Here is a 13,303-nt window from a genome sequence, read left to right on the forward strand (position 1 = left end):
TTAACATGTGGAGAAACTGAAAGAGGATGATACATCATCAAGCTGGTTAAACAGAACCTAAATCCATACCTTCTCTGCTCATTAACTTATCCTCTCTAAATAGTTTCCATAACTGAGCATGCAAAAAATGACACAGTAATAATAATAGTAATATATTTCATTCTAGGCATATACAATAAATCTTAACTTTTATAAACTTTATTTAATCTTTGATAAAATGTAAGCTAAATATTAACAACACCTTGACAACATTCTGTATGGGACAAAATGATCATTTTCTAAGTGTAGTGGAGATTCACTTTAAAACAACCTACTACATGTAAATTTCAGGTAATTCAATTCAGATGGTTTTAGACCAATCAAGTGGACTTAATTATGTGATTAATGTAAAGACACCCTTATGACATAGTTGTATGGCATGGATCTTAAAGATATAAAAGTACTTTGCAACACTTATATGGAAATATAAAAAGCCCCATGGAGCAGGGAGCCAATAGATTGTCTCTCGAGCTCATAATTACTCACTTCTTAGCTACTAATGCCCCTTATTTGTTTTTCCATATACAGTTACAGTGGGACCTAATATGTTCTTATGTGACCCTGTTCCCTAGCCACAGCTGACTCACCCACAGGTAGGCCCTGAAGCACCTGATCTAATGCCAGGATATTATCTTTTCTGTTGCTATGTAAATGGGATATTTTCTTCCAGTATTTATGCTAATTTATTGTTTGTATATATGTTCTATATTGATAATTTTACTTATTTCATAGATTACTTTTCTTTAAACAAAGAAAACAGTGTGACAAATTATTTATTAGCTTCAAAATATTAGTAGATTTTTAAAAACTTACCTAAATAGATCAAAAATGGTCAGGTAAGTATAGGCAGTTAAAGCTGCAAAACAATTAAAATGTTACTGAATCCATGGTTAAGAAATATAGCAAATCACAAAAATTGTTCATTACCTCCCTGCACCATAGAAATTTGAGTCATTCATTAGCTCACTAATTTGCCATTTCTTTAGTAAATTTGAGTAATATATGTAGTCAGAGTCAGTACAAGAGCTCTTTTAGAACCTAAACTCGAAATAAGCCGTACGTGCGCAGAAGACCTGGAGCCCGTCTCTTTGCCTTCTGTCGTCCGAAGCCCTGGCTCTAACATATTAAAACACACTCTTCGAGGAGCGGGACGACAAAGCATGGCACACAAAAATGGAAGAGGCCAAGACACAGTAAAAAATTACATGTTTCTTCTTTCAAAAAAAATCCAGTAAGTCTCAAAATTCTACGTATAAACTGCATAGACCAAAGTACTAATATATCACAATAAGAAGGAATCTTAATTTTTCAAATAGATTTAAAGTATTTAAAAAAATATAGCTCATTCCAAAAGGTAATGCCTAACAATTGAGCAAAACAATAGTTTTCAAGGCAATTTTCATATAGATTTTTCCCATTTAAATTTTTTTAGTTATATTTCAGAATAATATATTCTAGGTAAAGGAAACTGTACCTTTACTAAAAATCAGAATCATAAGCCCTGGCTGGGCAGCTCAATTAGTTACAGCATCATCCTGACATGCCAAGGTTGTGGGTTCTATCCCTGATCAGGGAACATATAAGTGGAACAATAAATTGATGTTTCTGTCTCTCTCTATTTCCCTTTCTCTCTCTCATAAATCAATTTTAAAAATCAGAATAATAAAAGTGGCCCAGTCAGTGTTGCTCAGTGGTTGAGCGTCAATCTATGAATCAGGTCACGATTCGATTCCTGGTTAGGGGCTGGGTCGCAGGCTTGATCCCCACTGAGGGAGGGCAGGTATGTGTGTAGGAGGCAGCTGATCAATGATTCTCTCTCATGGTTGACGTTTCTCTCTCTCTCTCTCTCTCTCTCTCAATAAAAATAAATAAATAAATAAAAGAACAAAAGTGAAAACTAATGATTAACACAATAAAAGTAAGATTGGTGACATACCTATACTATTAGTGGAACTGCACCACATAAGCAGGAAGCCAGTACATGTTAAGTTTATTGCACCAAACAGCAATATCTTCCAGGACTGTGAAAAAGAAAACCATTCTTATTTGCATACTGCTGATAAATTTCATCAAATCTGTTCAAGTTGCTATAGTTCAAACTTTTAATATTCAAAGGAATAAGTGCAACTTCAAATGTCAGAGTGTCACATCTTCTAAATTTATCAAAATTATCATTAACCAAGTTGTATATATTATAGCATATAAATGTAAAAGAATAATTCCAAAAGGGGAATTACTCATGAAAAAAATAAATTCTGAACCCTAGCCAGTTTGACTCAGTGGATAGAACGTAGGACTGTGGACTAAAGGGTGCCAGGTTCGATTTCGGTCAAGGGCATGTACCTCGGTTGCAGGCTCGATCCCTGACCCCAGTCAGGGTGAGTGCAGGAGATAGCCAATCGATGTGTCTCTCTCACATCGATGTTTCTCTCTCTCTGTCTCTCCCCCCTCTCTATAAGAACCAATGGAAAAAATATCTTCGGGTGAAAATTAACAAAAATAAAATCCTATATAATAAAAGGCTAATGTGCAAATTGTCCCCTCAGGAGTTTGACTGACAGGGAGTTTGACAGCTCGCTATGATATGCACTGACTACCAGGGGGCGGTGTGGAATGAAGGAAGGCCCTGGCTGGCAGCTGGAAGTTCCCCATCAGCCCTGATGGCTGGCCAGGCCTAGGGACCATACCTGTGTACGAATTTTGTGCACTGGACCTCTAGTAAATTCATAAATATAAACATACATACATACATAAATTCTGACACATAAACTCAAGTATCATTTTGTTTCCATAAAAAATGTACATAAAGACAGTGATAAAGCAAATGGAGCAAAAATGTAAGCAATTGTGAATCTGAGTACAGGGCATAAGGGAATTTCTTATACTAATTTTGTAACTTTGAAATTATATCAAAATAAAGTTACCCACCCCTCCCCAAAGGGCAGTACTTAGTTATTTCCCAATAAGTTATATGCAGTAGGACCACATAAGGGGGAAAGATTATCACAGTTTGGAAGTTCATAGAAGAGAGAGGACCTGATATATACCTTGAAAATAGCTAGGAATTAATTAGAGGAAGAAGGGCATTCTAAAAATAAAAAAAGAAAAGATCAAGTGAAGTGTTTTTCATTTTTGTCCTACTCCACTCCCTACAAGGAAAGGAGACGTATGATTATTTGAAAGTAGAGTTGTAAATTAGTGAGAAGGCAGTTATTTGGAGATATTAAAATTAAGCAGATATGCCCAGCTGGCGGGCTCAGTGGTTGAATGTTGACCTATGAAACAGGAGATCATGGTTCGATTCCCAGTCAGGGCATATGCCCGGGTTGTGGTGGGATTAAGAGATTTCTATTTGCCTTAAAAATTACCTTTTTTTTCAATGTCATGTTTGTGCAAATATTAAAATTAGGTTAAGGAATAAAAAATAACTTACCCTTCTGTCAGCTGCTACAAGTCCAAATTCCTGTAATAATTTTCCAAAAAAAGATCTTTGTGGTTTTCGAAAGAGATGAATTGTCCCCTTTAAAACAAACAAAAATACACAAATCAGTATTTAAGGACCTATTCTTCATAGTTCTGTGATGTAATATAGTAATAACAACTAACATTTATTGAATGCTCAATACGTGCCACTTATTCTAGACACCTGACATATATTTATCTATTTAACTCCCACAATAATTCCAGGAGGTGGAAAAAAATTTTTAGTAAGTTTTCCAAGGGCACAATGATAGTCAATGGCTGATGAGAAATTCAAAGCCAGACCTTTTAGCTTCAGACCATACTTCATTGGATAAGGCAATTATGAACCAGAAAAGCAAAAAGTTTGCTAAATGGCTCTATTGGAAAGAAAATATTTCAATTTACCTAATTGATATATAAAACTTTATATATGAAACTTTATATATGAAAGGGTTGGTAAAACTTACTGTAGTGAAGCCTCTGAGGCTCTTAGGCATTCCAAGTACCTGACGTCCGTGGCTCCTGCTAGCACACGGTTTGGGGCTAGCAGAGAAAGGGCCTGGCAGTAGGGTTATCAAGCGGAGAAGAAACTGAGTGGTGGGTTAACTATTCAAGATCAGGAACAGGAAACCATGTGGGAAATCCTTAGCATAAAGGAGAGTTCAAGCACACATGGAAAATTAGCTTATGATTCTGGCATCCCAACATCATGGGAGAAAATATGAGTTAACCAATAAATGGTGTTTAGGAAAAGGTAAATCTGGATCCCTACTATACCCCTTACTCTAATTTATTTTTATTTTTTTTGCTTTTTAAAATTTTATTTAGATTTAAATTTTTTTATTGTTTTAAAATTAAAATACAAAACTATAGAGTATTTGAAGAAAGTACTAATGTATAATTTTACAATCTTGGAGTTGGAGAAGACTTTTCTTTTTATTTATTTATTTATTTATTTATTTATTTATTTATTTCAGAGAGGAAGGGAGAGGGAGAGAAATTAATGATGAGAGAAAATCATCAATCGGCTGCCTCCTGCACACCCCCCACTGGGGATTGATCCTGCAACCTGGGCATCGAACCTCTAATGGAATCGAACCCGGGACCCTTCAGTCCACAGGCCGACTCTCTACCCACTGAGCAAAACCAGCTGAAGACTTTTCTTAATAGGACATAAAACCAAGAAGCTGGGAAGGAAAAAAATCAGTTTTACTATAACTTTCACATTGGAAGACAATACACTAAATACAAACAAAAACCCTGGAAAGATAAACTGTGGGTGAAAAAATCAAAAGCAATTGTCTCTAGGGAGAAAAAAATCCTTCATAATTTTCAATTGTCATACATAATTTTATTGCTAAGTGCCACATTTGGGTTTAACAAAATACTTTTCTAGATGGTAAAAAGCTTTCAGTTATTTAGCCTGTTTCTTTTCAGTTTTATCTCTTGCTCCAAATAGTAATCCACAACTCTAACTCGACAGTTGTACCTCATGCATGATGATTATACCACTTTCAAGTGAAAAGGCAAGACTTGTCTAGCCCAAACTCCAACAGCCCTGTAACACTTAGCAAGCTTCTTGGCCTGTTTCCTGATCAAGTGAGAGTAACGTATTCACCTTAGAGAGTAACGTATTCACCTTAACAATATACTACATTTCTAGCTTACTAAAGTTGTCCAATTTGACTCAAACACTGAAGCTCCATGGAAAGCAGTGGAACTTGGTATCAGGTTAAAACTCATTATATTTTCTCTACTTTATGTATGTTTGAAGTTTTCCATAATAAAATAATAAATTAAAAAGTACTTTAAGTATATAACCCTAAAGTGCTAAGCCAATTCAGTTGAAAATATACTATTTTCCTTTGGAATGGTAATAAATGTTAATGAGTATACTCTGTTCTTAAAGAATTATGTGTGGGATATTTTGGTTCCAAAGAGAATTCTGCTTACTACTGTTATCACTGGGTATCTTCTAACTTCAGCCCACCTTCAATTATTTAAGTTTTAAGACAATGAAAGTGAATAAAACACAGGGGGCCATTTCTAACGCCAATCTGGTACTGAAAATAAAAGTCCTAACATTCAGGTCACTCCCAAATTATATTGGCTCTCCATTGCTATTAGGATAAACTTCAAATTTTAAAATGTGGAAATTAAAGCTTTCAGTTATTTAGCCTGTTTCTTTTCAGTTTTATCTCTTGCTCCAAATAGGAATCCACAACTCTAACTCGACAGTTGTACCTCATGCATGATGATTATACCACTTTCAAGTGAAAAGGCAAGACTTGTCTAGCCCAACCTCTAACACTTAGCAAGCTTCTTGGCCTGTTTCCTGATCAAGTGAGAGTAACGTATAGTAGATTCAGAGTATTAGAGTAAGGCAGGATTGCTCAATTGCTATGTTTCACTTCCTACATGAAGCCTTTCTAGATTATTCTAAACTACAGTGTCTTTTTTATGCTTACTTCGAACTTAACCATGGGATAGCCTTCATCTCGTCATCTTGCAATGTAAGTTAATTTTTTAGTAACTTCATTAATGACAAGTTATATTTCCTTTACATTTTCTAACATAGCACTGTGCTTTATGCATACATAGCATGTCTTTAATAATACATAATGGGGGACTAAGATTTCTTCCCAAAAACTTTAAAAATAAACCTTAAATGCTCTATTTCCCTGTATTACTGTTTCAATCATAAAAATTTAGTGCCAGTTATTTATTCACCGTTTTATAAAACAGGACCAGGCACTGTACAAAGCTGTGGTAATAGGAGTGTATCCATTGGTCCCGCTCTTAAAGAACTTACAGTCTGGAAAGTAAGAAAGACAAGTAAAAACCCAATTTTACCATAGCCTGGTAAGGGCTATAGATATTATTGGTATAAAGCCCCACATTATCATGGAAGCATAAAGGAGGCACCTACAAGAATCTTGACCCATGGCAGAAAGGCTCATGAAAGAGACTAACTAACGTGTAAGGGTTATACCGATAAGGATGGGGGATAGGAGATGAATGATTCTGGCAGGTAGAATAGCAAGTACAAACTGGGTGCAAAGGCCTAATTCTACAGCAGGTCTGCAAGCAGCTCACTGCGGCTGGAATATAGATGTATGAATGAGTAAATGGAAGCTGTTTAACAGTAAGACGCTTCACAACAGATGGCTTTGCAGATCATGCTAAACAGTACTTTATCTTGAGGGCTATAAAAAAAAACTGAAGAACTTTAAGCAAAGGAGTGGCATAGTCAAATCTTATAAATTTAACTCTGGCTGCACAGTGGTGAATGTTTTGAAGAGAGTGCAACTGGAGGCTATTTGGTCAGCCAAAAGGTAAACGTTTACCCACTTTTTAAAAAAAATATACTTTTATTGATTTCAGAGAGCAAGGGAGAGGGAAAGATAGAAACATCAATGATGAGAGAGAATCATGATCGGCTGCCTCCTGCATGCCCACCACTGGGGATCGAGCTTGCAACCCGGGCATGTGCCCTTGACTGGAATCGAACCTGGGACCCTTCAGTCTGCAGGCTGACGCTCTGTCCACTGAGCCAAACCAGCTAGGACTATTTATCCACCTTCTGTGTGTAAGGAGGGATTACAGGAAATTTCCAAAAGATAGCGGATGTGAACATTTTCCCAACCATACTCATTCAAGGAAAAAAAATTAATTAAGAGTGACAATGGCTTAGGCACAGACATGTGGTCCTCTTCTCACCTGTAGGCTACCCATAAGGGGTCCAATAACTTTTTAAATAAAATACGTTGTCCTTCTTTTGACGCTGAAATCACAATCAACGGCTTATCTTGAGATAAGATTCAGAGTACTACATACTTGATTTCTACAAGCACGGAACGGCAAATGCACCTAATAAGATTTAGATATAACACATCCCCCAAGCCACAAGGTGTTCTGGGGTTTACAATCACAGAAAAAGCTGGCTGCCATTCGATGCTCTACCACCTCGACTTTCTCCACTCACTGGCCTGCCGACAGCTGCTGCCGAATCAGGCCACCTGGCACCCAATAAAGGCAGGTTGCAGAGTGGGTATCGCCTCGATACGCTACTCATCACCCTCTGCTTATGCCATTGCTAGCGTCCCTGCGGTAAACATCACTGTTACGGTCGTTTCTGCTGTGCACTTGCTTTCGGATCTTTAGTCGGTGCTGCCGGCGCTGGCGTCCGCAAAGACTTATTTGTATACGAAGGAAATCTGGGCAGGAGGAAGCCATCAACAGCTAGGAGCTGAAAGCTCGGCCTGGAGCCGCCCGGGGCCACCGGGGGCAAAGGAACAAGGTGAGGGAGCGCGGAGGAATCAGAGCTCCGGGGCAAATCTTTCGGGCGCCAGCCGCCTCTCCCCGGGTCCCGAGCACAACTCCGACCACCCCTCCTCCGGGCAGCTGCGGCACTCCCGGCGGCTGCAGGACGAGAGAGTAAGAGGAAACACCTACAGAAACCCTCCTCCCTGCGGCCAACTCACCATGGTAAGGAGCGGCCCCGCTCCCGCCGGAAGACGCTCTGGGAGCTGGTGTTTCCCTAGAGCGGAAGGGGTGGAGCATCAGAGGCCGATTGGCTGCTAGCGAGGCGGGGACGGTAGTGCGTGCCCAGGCTTCCGGTTCCCACACCCCCTCTTCTTCGCCGCCCTCGCGTTCCATAGAGACGGAGGAGCCGGCTAGAGCGACTCCTAGCCTTTCAAGGAGTGGGGTGGAGGGTTAAGATCCGAAACAACTAGGTCTCAACCACGGGTGGCATGCAGCTGTCATTCTGTTTAATCCCTTCAGTATGGAAAGGTTTTACTTGCCTTTCATGACAGTGCCGCTTTGGGAAATTACCCGGCAGTTATTTTTAGCGTGCTCCTGCGTAAATTCAGGTTATACATCTTGGACGGGAATGCTACAGAGGTGATCCTGCATTTTTCTCATTGAACCCATTATTGAAATGTGGCCCATTGATAATTTTCACCATTAGATTAAGGTGACATCTGCTATATTTTTCCACTAAAAATATCTTTCCCTTTCTAATTAATATTTTGTGGAGGTGTACTTTTTCTTTTTTAAAATGATAACCTTATGTTTTGTTGTTAATCCTCACCTGAGGCTATTTTTCCATTGATGTTTAGAGAGAGTGGAAGGAAGGGGGAGAGACAGAGAGAGGGAAACATAGCTGTGTGAGAGACACATCTTTTGGTTGCCTCCCCTACGTGCCCCGACTGGAGTTGGGGATTGAGCATGCAACCGAGGTATATACTCTTGATCAGAATCGAAGCCCGGATTCTTCAGTCCGCGGGAGGGCGCTCTACCCACTGAGCCAAACTGGCTAGGGCTGGAGATGTACTTTGAAACCATCTCTGTCTGTCTGTCTGTCTCTCTCTCTTAATCCTCACTGGAGGATATTTTTTCATTGATTTTTAGAAAGAATGGAAGACAGAGAGAGAAACATCAATTGCCTCCTGCACAGCTCCAACTAGGGCCCAGGCCGGAGAGGAGCCTGCAACCGAGGTATGTGCCCTTGATTGGAATTGAACCCGGGACCCTTGGGTCTGCAGGCCAATTCTCTGTCCACTGAGCCAAACCGGCTAGGACAGTATCTCATTCTTCATCACACTTTCAATTAGTTCTTATCTACACTAATAAAAGAGAAAAATGGTAATTGGCGTACGACGATACCCTTTTCATTGGCTAATCAGGGCTATATGCAAATTAACTGCCAACTATGATTGGCAGTTAACTGCCAACTAAGATTGGCAGTTAACTGCCAACAAGATGGCGGTTAATTTGCATATGTAGGCACAATGCAGGGAGGCGAAAGGGAAAGCAGGAAGAAGCCCCCTGCCACTGACAGTGATCAGAAACCCAGCGGGGAGCTAAGAGCTGGGGGGCAGGGCAAAGGCGGCCCTGGGGCCGCCTTTGCCCTGCCCCCCAGCCATGATTGGAGAATCAGGTGCCTTTTCCGCCCTGGCCAGTGATAGCAGGAAGTAGGGGTGGAGCCAGCGATGGGAGCTGGGCACGGTCGAAGCTGGCAGTCCCGGGAGCTAGGGGTCCCTTGCCTGGGCCTAAAGCAAAGTCCATGATCGTGGGGCCGCTGCAGCTGCGGGTCCCCGCTGTCCAAGCCAGACGCCTCAGCCAGAGGCCTCAGGCCTGGTCAAGGGGCCGATCCGGTGATTGGTGATCGGAGGGTGATGAGGGTCAACTCCTCTGGCCGAGGCATCAGGCCTGGGCGGGGGGCTGAGCCGGGGATTGGGGGGATATGATGGTCCCCTTGCCCATGCCTGAAGCCTGGGTCAGAGGCGTCAGGCTTGGGCGGGGGGTGGAGCAAGCAATCAGAGGGAGATGGGGGTCTCCTGCCCAGGCATGATTCCTGGGCCAGAGGCCTCAGGCCTGGGCGGAGGCCAGAGCCAGTGATCGGGGGGAGATGGGGGTCCCCTGTCCAAGCCTGACACCTCTGGCGGAGGCGTCAGGCCTGGGCAAGGGGCCGATCAGGTGATCAGAGGGTGATGGGGGTCTACGCCTCTGGCTGAGGCATCAGGCCTGGGCAAGGGGCAGAGCCAGCAATCGGAGGGGTCTGGGGGGGTCCCCTTCCCAGGCCTGACCCCTCTGTCAGAGGCGTCAGGCCTGGGCAAGGGGCCGATCAGGCAATCGGAGGGTGATGGGGGTCAACGCCTGAGGGCTCCCAGTATGTGAGAGGGGGCAGGCTGGGCTGAGGGACACTCCCCCCCACACACACCCAGTGCACGAATTTCGTGCACTGGGCCCCTAGTATATATATATATATATGTATATATGTATAATTTATATAGTATTTATATAGCCACATTGGCTTATGGTTTATTTTACCTGATGGATTATAATCCACTACTATAATTACTTATTTTGATGTTCAAAGTTGTCCAGTGGGAGCCATTCCAATCAATGATTCATCCATACCAATCTTTTTGTTAATCTTCACCCAAGGGTATGTTTTTATTGATTTTAAAGAGGAGGGAGAGGGGGAGAGAGAGAAATATCCACCAGTTGCCTCCCCTCCAGGCCCACCAGGGATCAAACCCTCAACCTAAGTATGTGCTGTGACTGGAAATCAAACTGGGAACCCCTCATGCATGGGGAGACGTTCCAACCGAGTCACAACATCCAGGGTCATCCTTGCCAGTCTTTGAGAACTTCTTTTCTGGCACAAGATATCCCAGGTTCATCATGTACAGGAGCAGGCAAAAGTAGGTTTACAGTTATACATATAAAAATACAATAAACAATACAAGAATAAACTGTTTTGTATACTCACTACTGTAAACCTACGTTTGCCTACCATTTTATGTTCTTTGCCCCAACCCTGGAATTGGCCATTTCACCAAGGAACCCGGGTTCCTTATGGGACAGAATGTTTGTGTTCCCCCTAAAAATTCGTATGTGATTGTATCTGGATGTGGGATGTTTGGGAGACAATCAGGGTTTGATGAGGTCATGAGGATGAGACCTTCATGATGGTAGATTAGTGCCCTCATCAGAGACACCACAGAACTTGCTGCCTCTCTGCCACATGAGGACACAGCAAGAAGGTGGCTATTTGCAAGCCAATGAGAGCTCTCACCAGAAACCAAATAGGCCTTTATCTGGGATTTGCCACCATTCTGAACTGTGAAAATAAACTTCTGTTATTTAAGCCACCCACTCTGTGATACTTAGCCCAAGTAGACTAAGATTTTGATAACAAGAAATGAGGTGCTGCTCTAAAAAAAACATGTAAAAATGTGGCAGCTTTAGCAGAATAAGACAGTGAAGAATTTTGAAGGCAAGCCATGAGAACTCAATGAAGAGAATTAGAGAAATACGTATGTGAGCATATATGTACATTCTCATGTATCTACATTTATCTACTTTTGTCTTCAATCATGAATTCATACTCTTTTAAAAAAATATATTTTTATTGATTTCAGAGAGGAAGGGAGAGGGCAAGCGATAGAAACATCATTTGATGAGAGAGAATCATGGCCTCCTGCATGCCCACTAGTGGGGATCGAACCTGTGACCCAGGCATGTGCCCTTGACCAGAATCGAACCTGGGACCCTTCAGTCCACAGGCCAAAGCTCTAGCCACTGAGCAAAACTGGCCAGGGCATGAATTCATACTCTTAAATCCAATTTCAACCGAACCCCACAGGTTTCATTCTAGGTTTTGCCCTTTTTGAATTCATAAGTAATAACTTTCTCTGACAGTAAGAAAAATCAAGCTCTCATTGGCTTGCAAATAGCCACCTTCTTGCTGTGAAATCATAGCCTGGAAGCTGTGAAAGATTGAGTTTAAACTTTGTTACAATGAGTTTCTTTCCATTTTGCCCATAAAGTACAGTGCTTAGTTCTGGGTTGTTGTCCTTCCTCCCTTTGGTTTCAATGGGTATCCCAAAGTATACACTCCTTTTAGTGGAATTTTAATTTCAAACTGTATTACCCTAGCAGTTGCTACCTCTACTCAGTTCCTTAAATTCAACTATTGCTTTCTGCTGGGTTCCTCTGAATATTACATTGCACAAGTGATACCCAGAATGGCAAGCTGGACTCCAGGTTCTTGTCCTATGAAGTGTGAAGAATAAACAATCTCGGACTAAAAGATTTTTAGCAAAAGCATGGAAATTTATTGCAGGCATATAAAATCTCCCCCTGGGGAGGGGTCCCTAAAATGGGAAAAAGACCCAGTGAGACTCTTTGTCTAAGGATTTATAAATGCTGGCAGCTTCTTTGTACATGCTTTCTAACTGGACCCTTCCTCATTTTCTGACACCTCGTGTTTTCCCCTAATTGGCCAATTTCCCCCTTTCCCTGCCTAGTACCAGTTTCAAAGTTTCCAAGCTCACTAGGTTCTCACCCTTCCTTTTGTAAGATAAACACTGTAGTGTTATTGGAGCTGGCTCCATCCTTCAGTCCTTCACGTATGCATTCCTTTCCCATGGACCCTTCCCTAACTGCCTCTCCTATCTCCAGTCCTTTCACAAGTACAATTTGAAAGGAATCTGTAGACAGATTTTGGGGCTTATATGTTTGAAGCTCTCTCCTTTTCAAGATTTCCTTCCTAATTTCCAGCTGTTCTAGAAGACCCTAACAATCCCTCAGCTGAGCAAGACTGTCACATTCTATTTCCAAGCACACTGCACAAACTGGAAATTTCCCTCTGGGTAAAAGCTAGTATATTAGTTTGTGCAGTTGATGCCTGTTTGCTCTCCTGTCTTTTATATTTTATTCAAAGTTTAAAATTGTTGGCAAGAGAGTTAATCCAATACAAGCTACTCTATTACTAGACTGCAACCTCTGAAATCTAAAAGTTTCAAATAAAAAAATTAAAGGCAAAATAAAGTTTGTAATTTATTTCAAGTCCATTAGGATAAAAACCACTTTATGCAATCAAACCTTTTAATGTATTTCTTGTGAAGAAAAGTACAAAATACCAGATTAAAATAGAAACCAGCATTTAAAGGAAAATCCTTTGACTTATAGTCTAAAACCAAACTGTAATTCATTCTACCAAAAGAACTAGTTTTTTGTTTTTTGTACAAAATATAAAGAACTTTACACTATAAACAAAGACTACTATATATTTACTTAAATTAGAATTCTAGCATCTGCTTTTCCTCTAATTATTTCCAAGCCCAAAGCATACTGCAGGTCAGAGATCTGATAACCTCACTGGGCAAATTGTCTTAGAATAAGCTTTTACACTTAAGATATCTTGATAGTATTCTTTCCCTTGGCTTAGAGACCAGTACATCAATAGGTCCTTTTTTTTTTAAATGATCTATTTCTTTTTAAAAAA

At 40.9% G+C, this 13,303-nt stretch overlaps 1 protein-coding gene across 1 annotated transcript in view; it reads right to left on the reverse strand.

The window, feature by feature from the left end:
• SLC30A6 (solute carrier family 30 member 6) overlaps positions 1 to 8,101 on the reverse strand; it is a 31,347-nt gene extending 23,246 nt beyond the window's left edge. The window contains exons 1-4 of the mRNA XM_059660192.1: positions 7,986 to 8,101; positions 3,473 to 3,559; positions 1,976 to 2,060; positions 853 to 895 (exon numbers count right to left, since the gene is read on the reverse strand). Of these exons, the coding sequence (XP_059516175.1) occupies positions 853 to 895; positions 1,976 to 2,060; positions 3,473 to 3,559; positions 7,986 to 7,988 (218 nt within the window). The 5' untranslated portion in view covers positions 7,989 to 8,101. The remainder of the gene's footprint in view (positions 1 to 852; positions 896 to 1,975; positions 2,061 to 3,472; positions 3,560 to 7,985) is intronic.
• Positions 8,102 to 13,303: the final 5,202 nt, after the last annotated feature.

This window comes from Myotis daubentonii, chromosome 12, assembly GCF_963259705.1.
Source record: "Myotis daubentonii chromosome 12, mMyoDau2.1, whole genome shotgun sequence".
Taxonomy (NCBI): Eukaryota; Metazoa; Chordata; class Mammalia; order Chiroptera; family Vespertilionidae; genus Myotis; species Myotis daubentonii.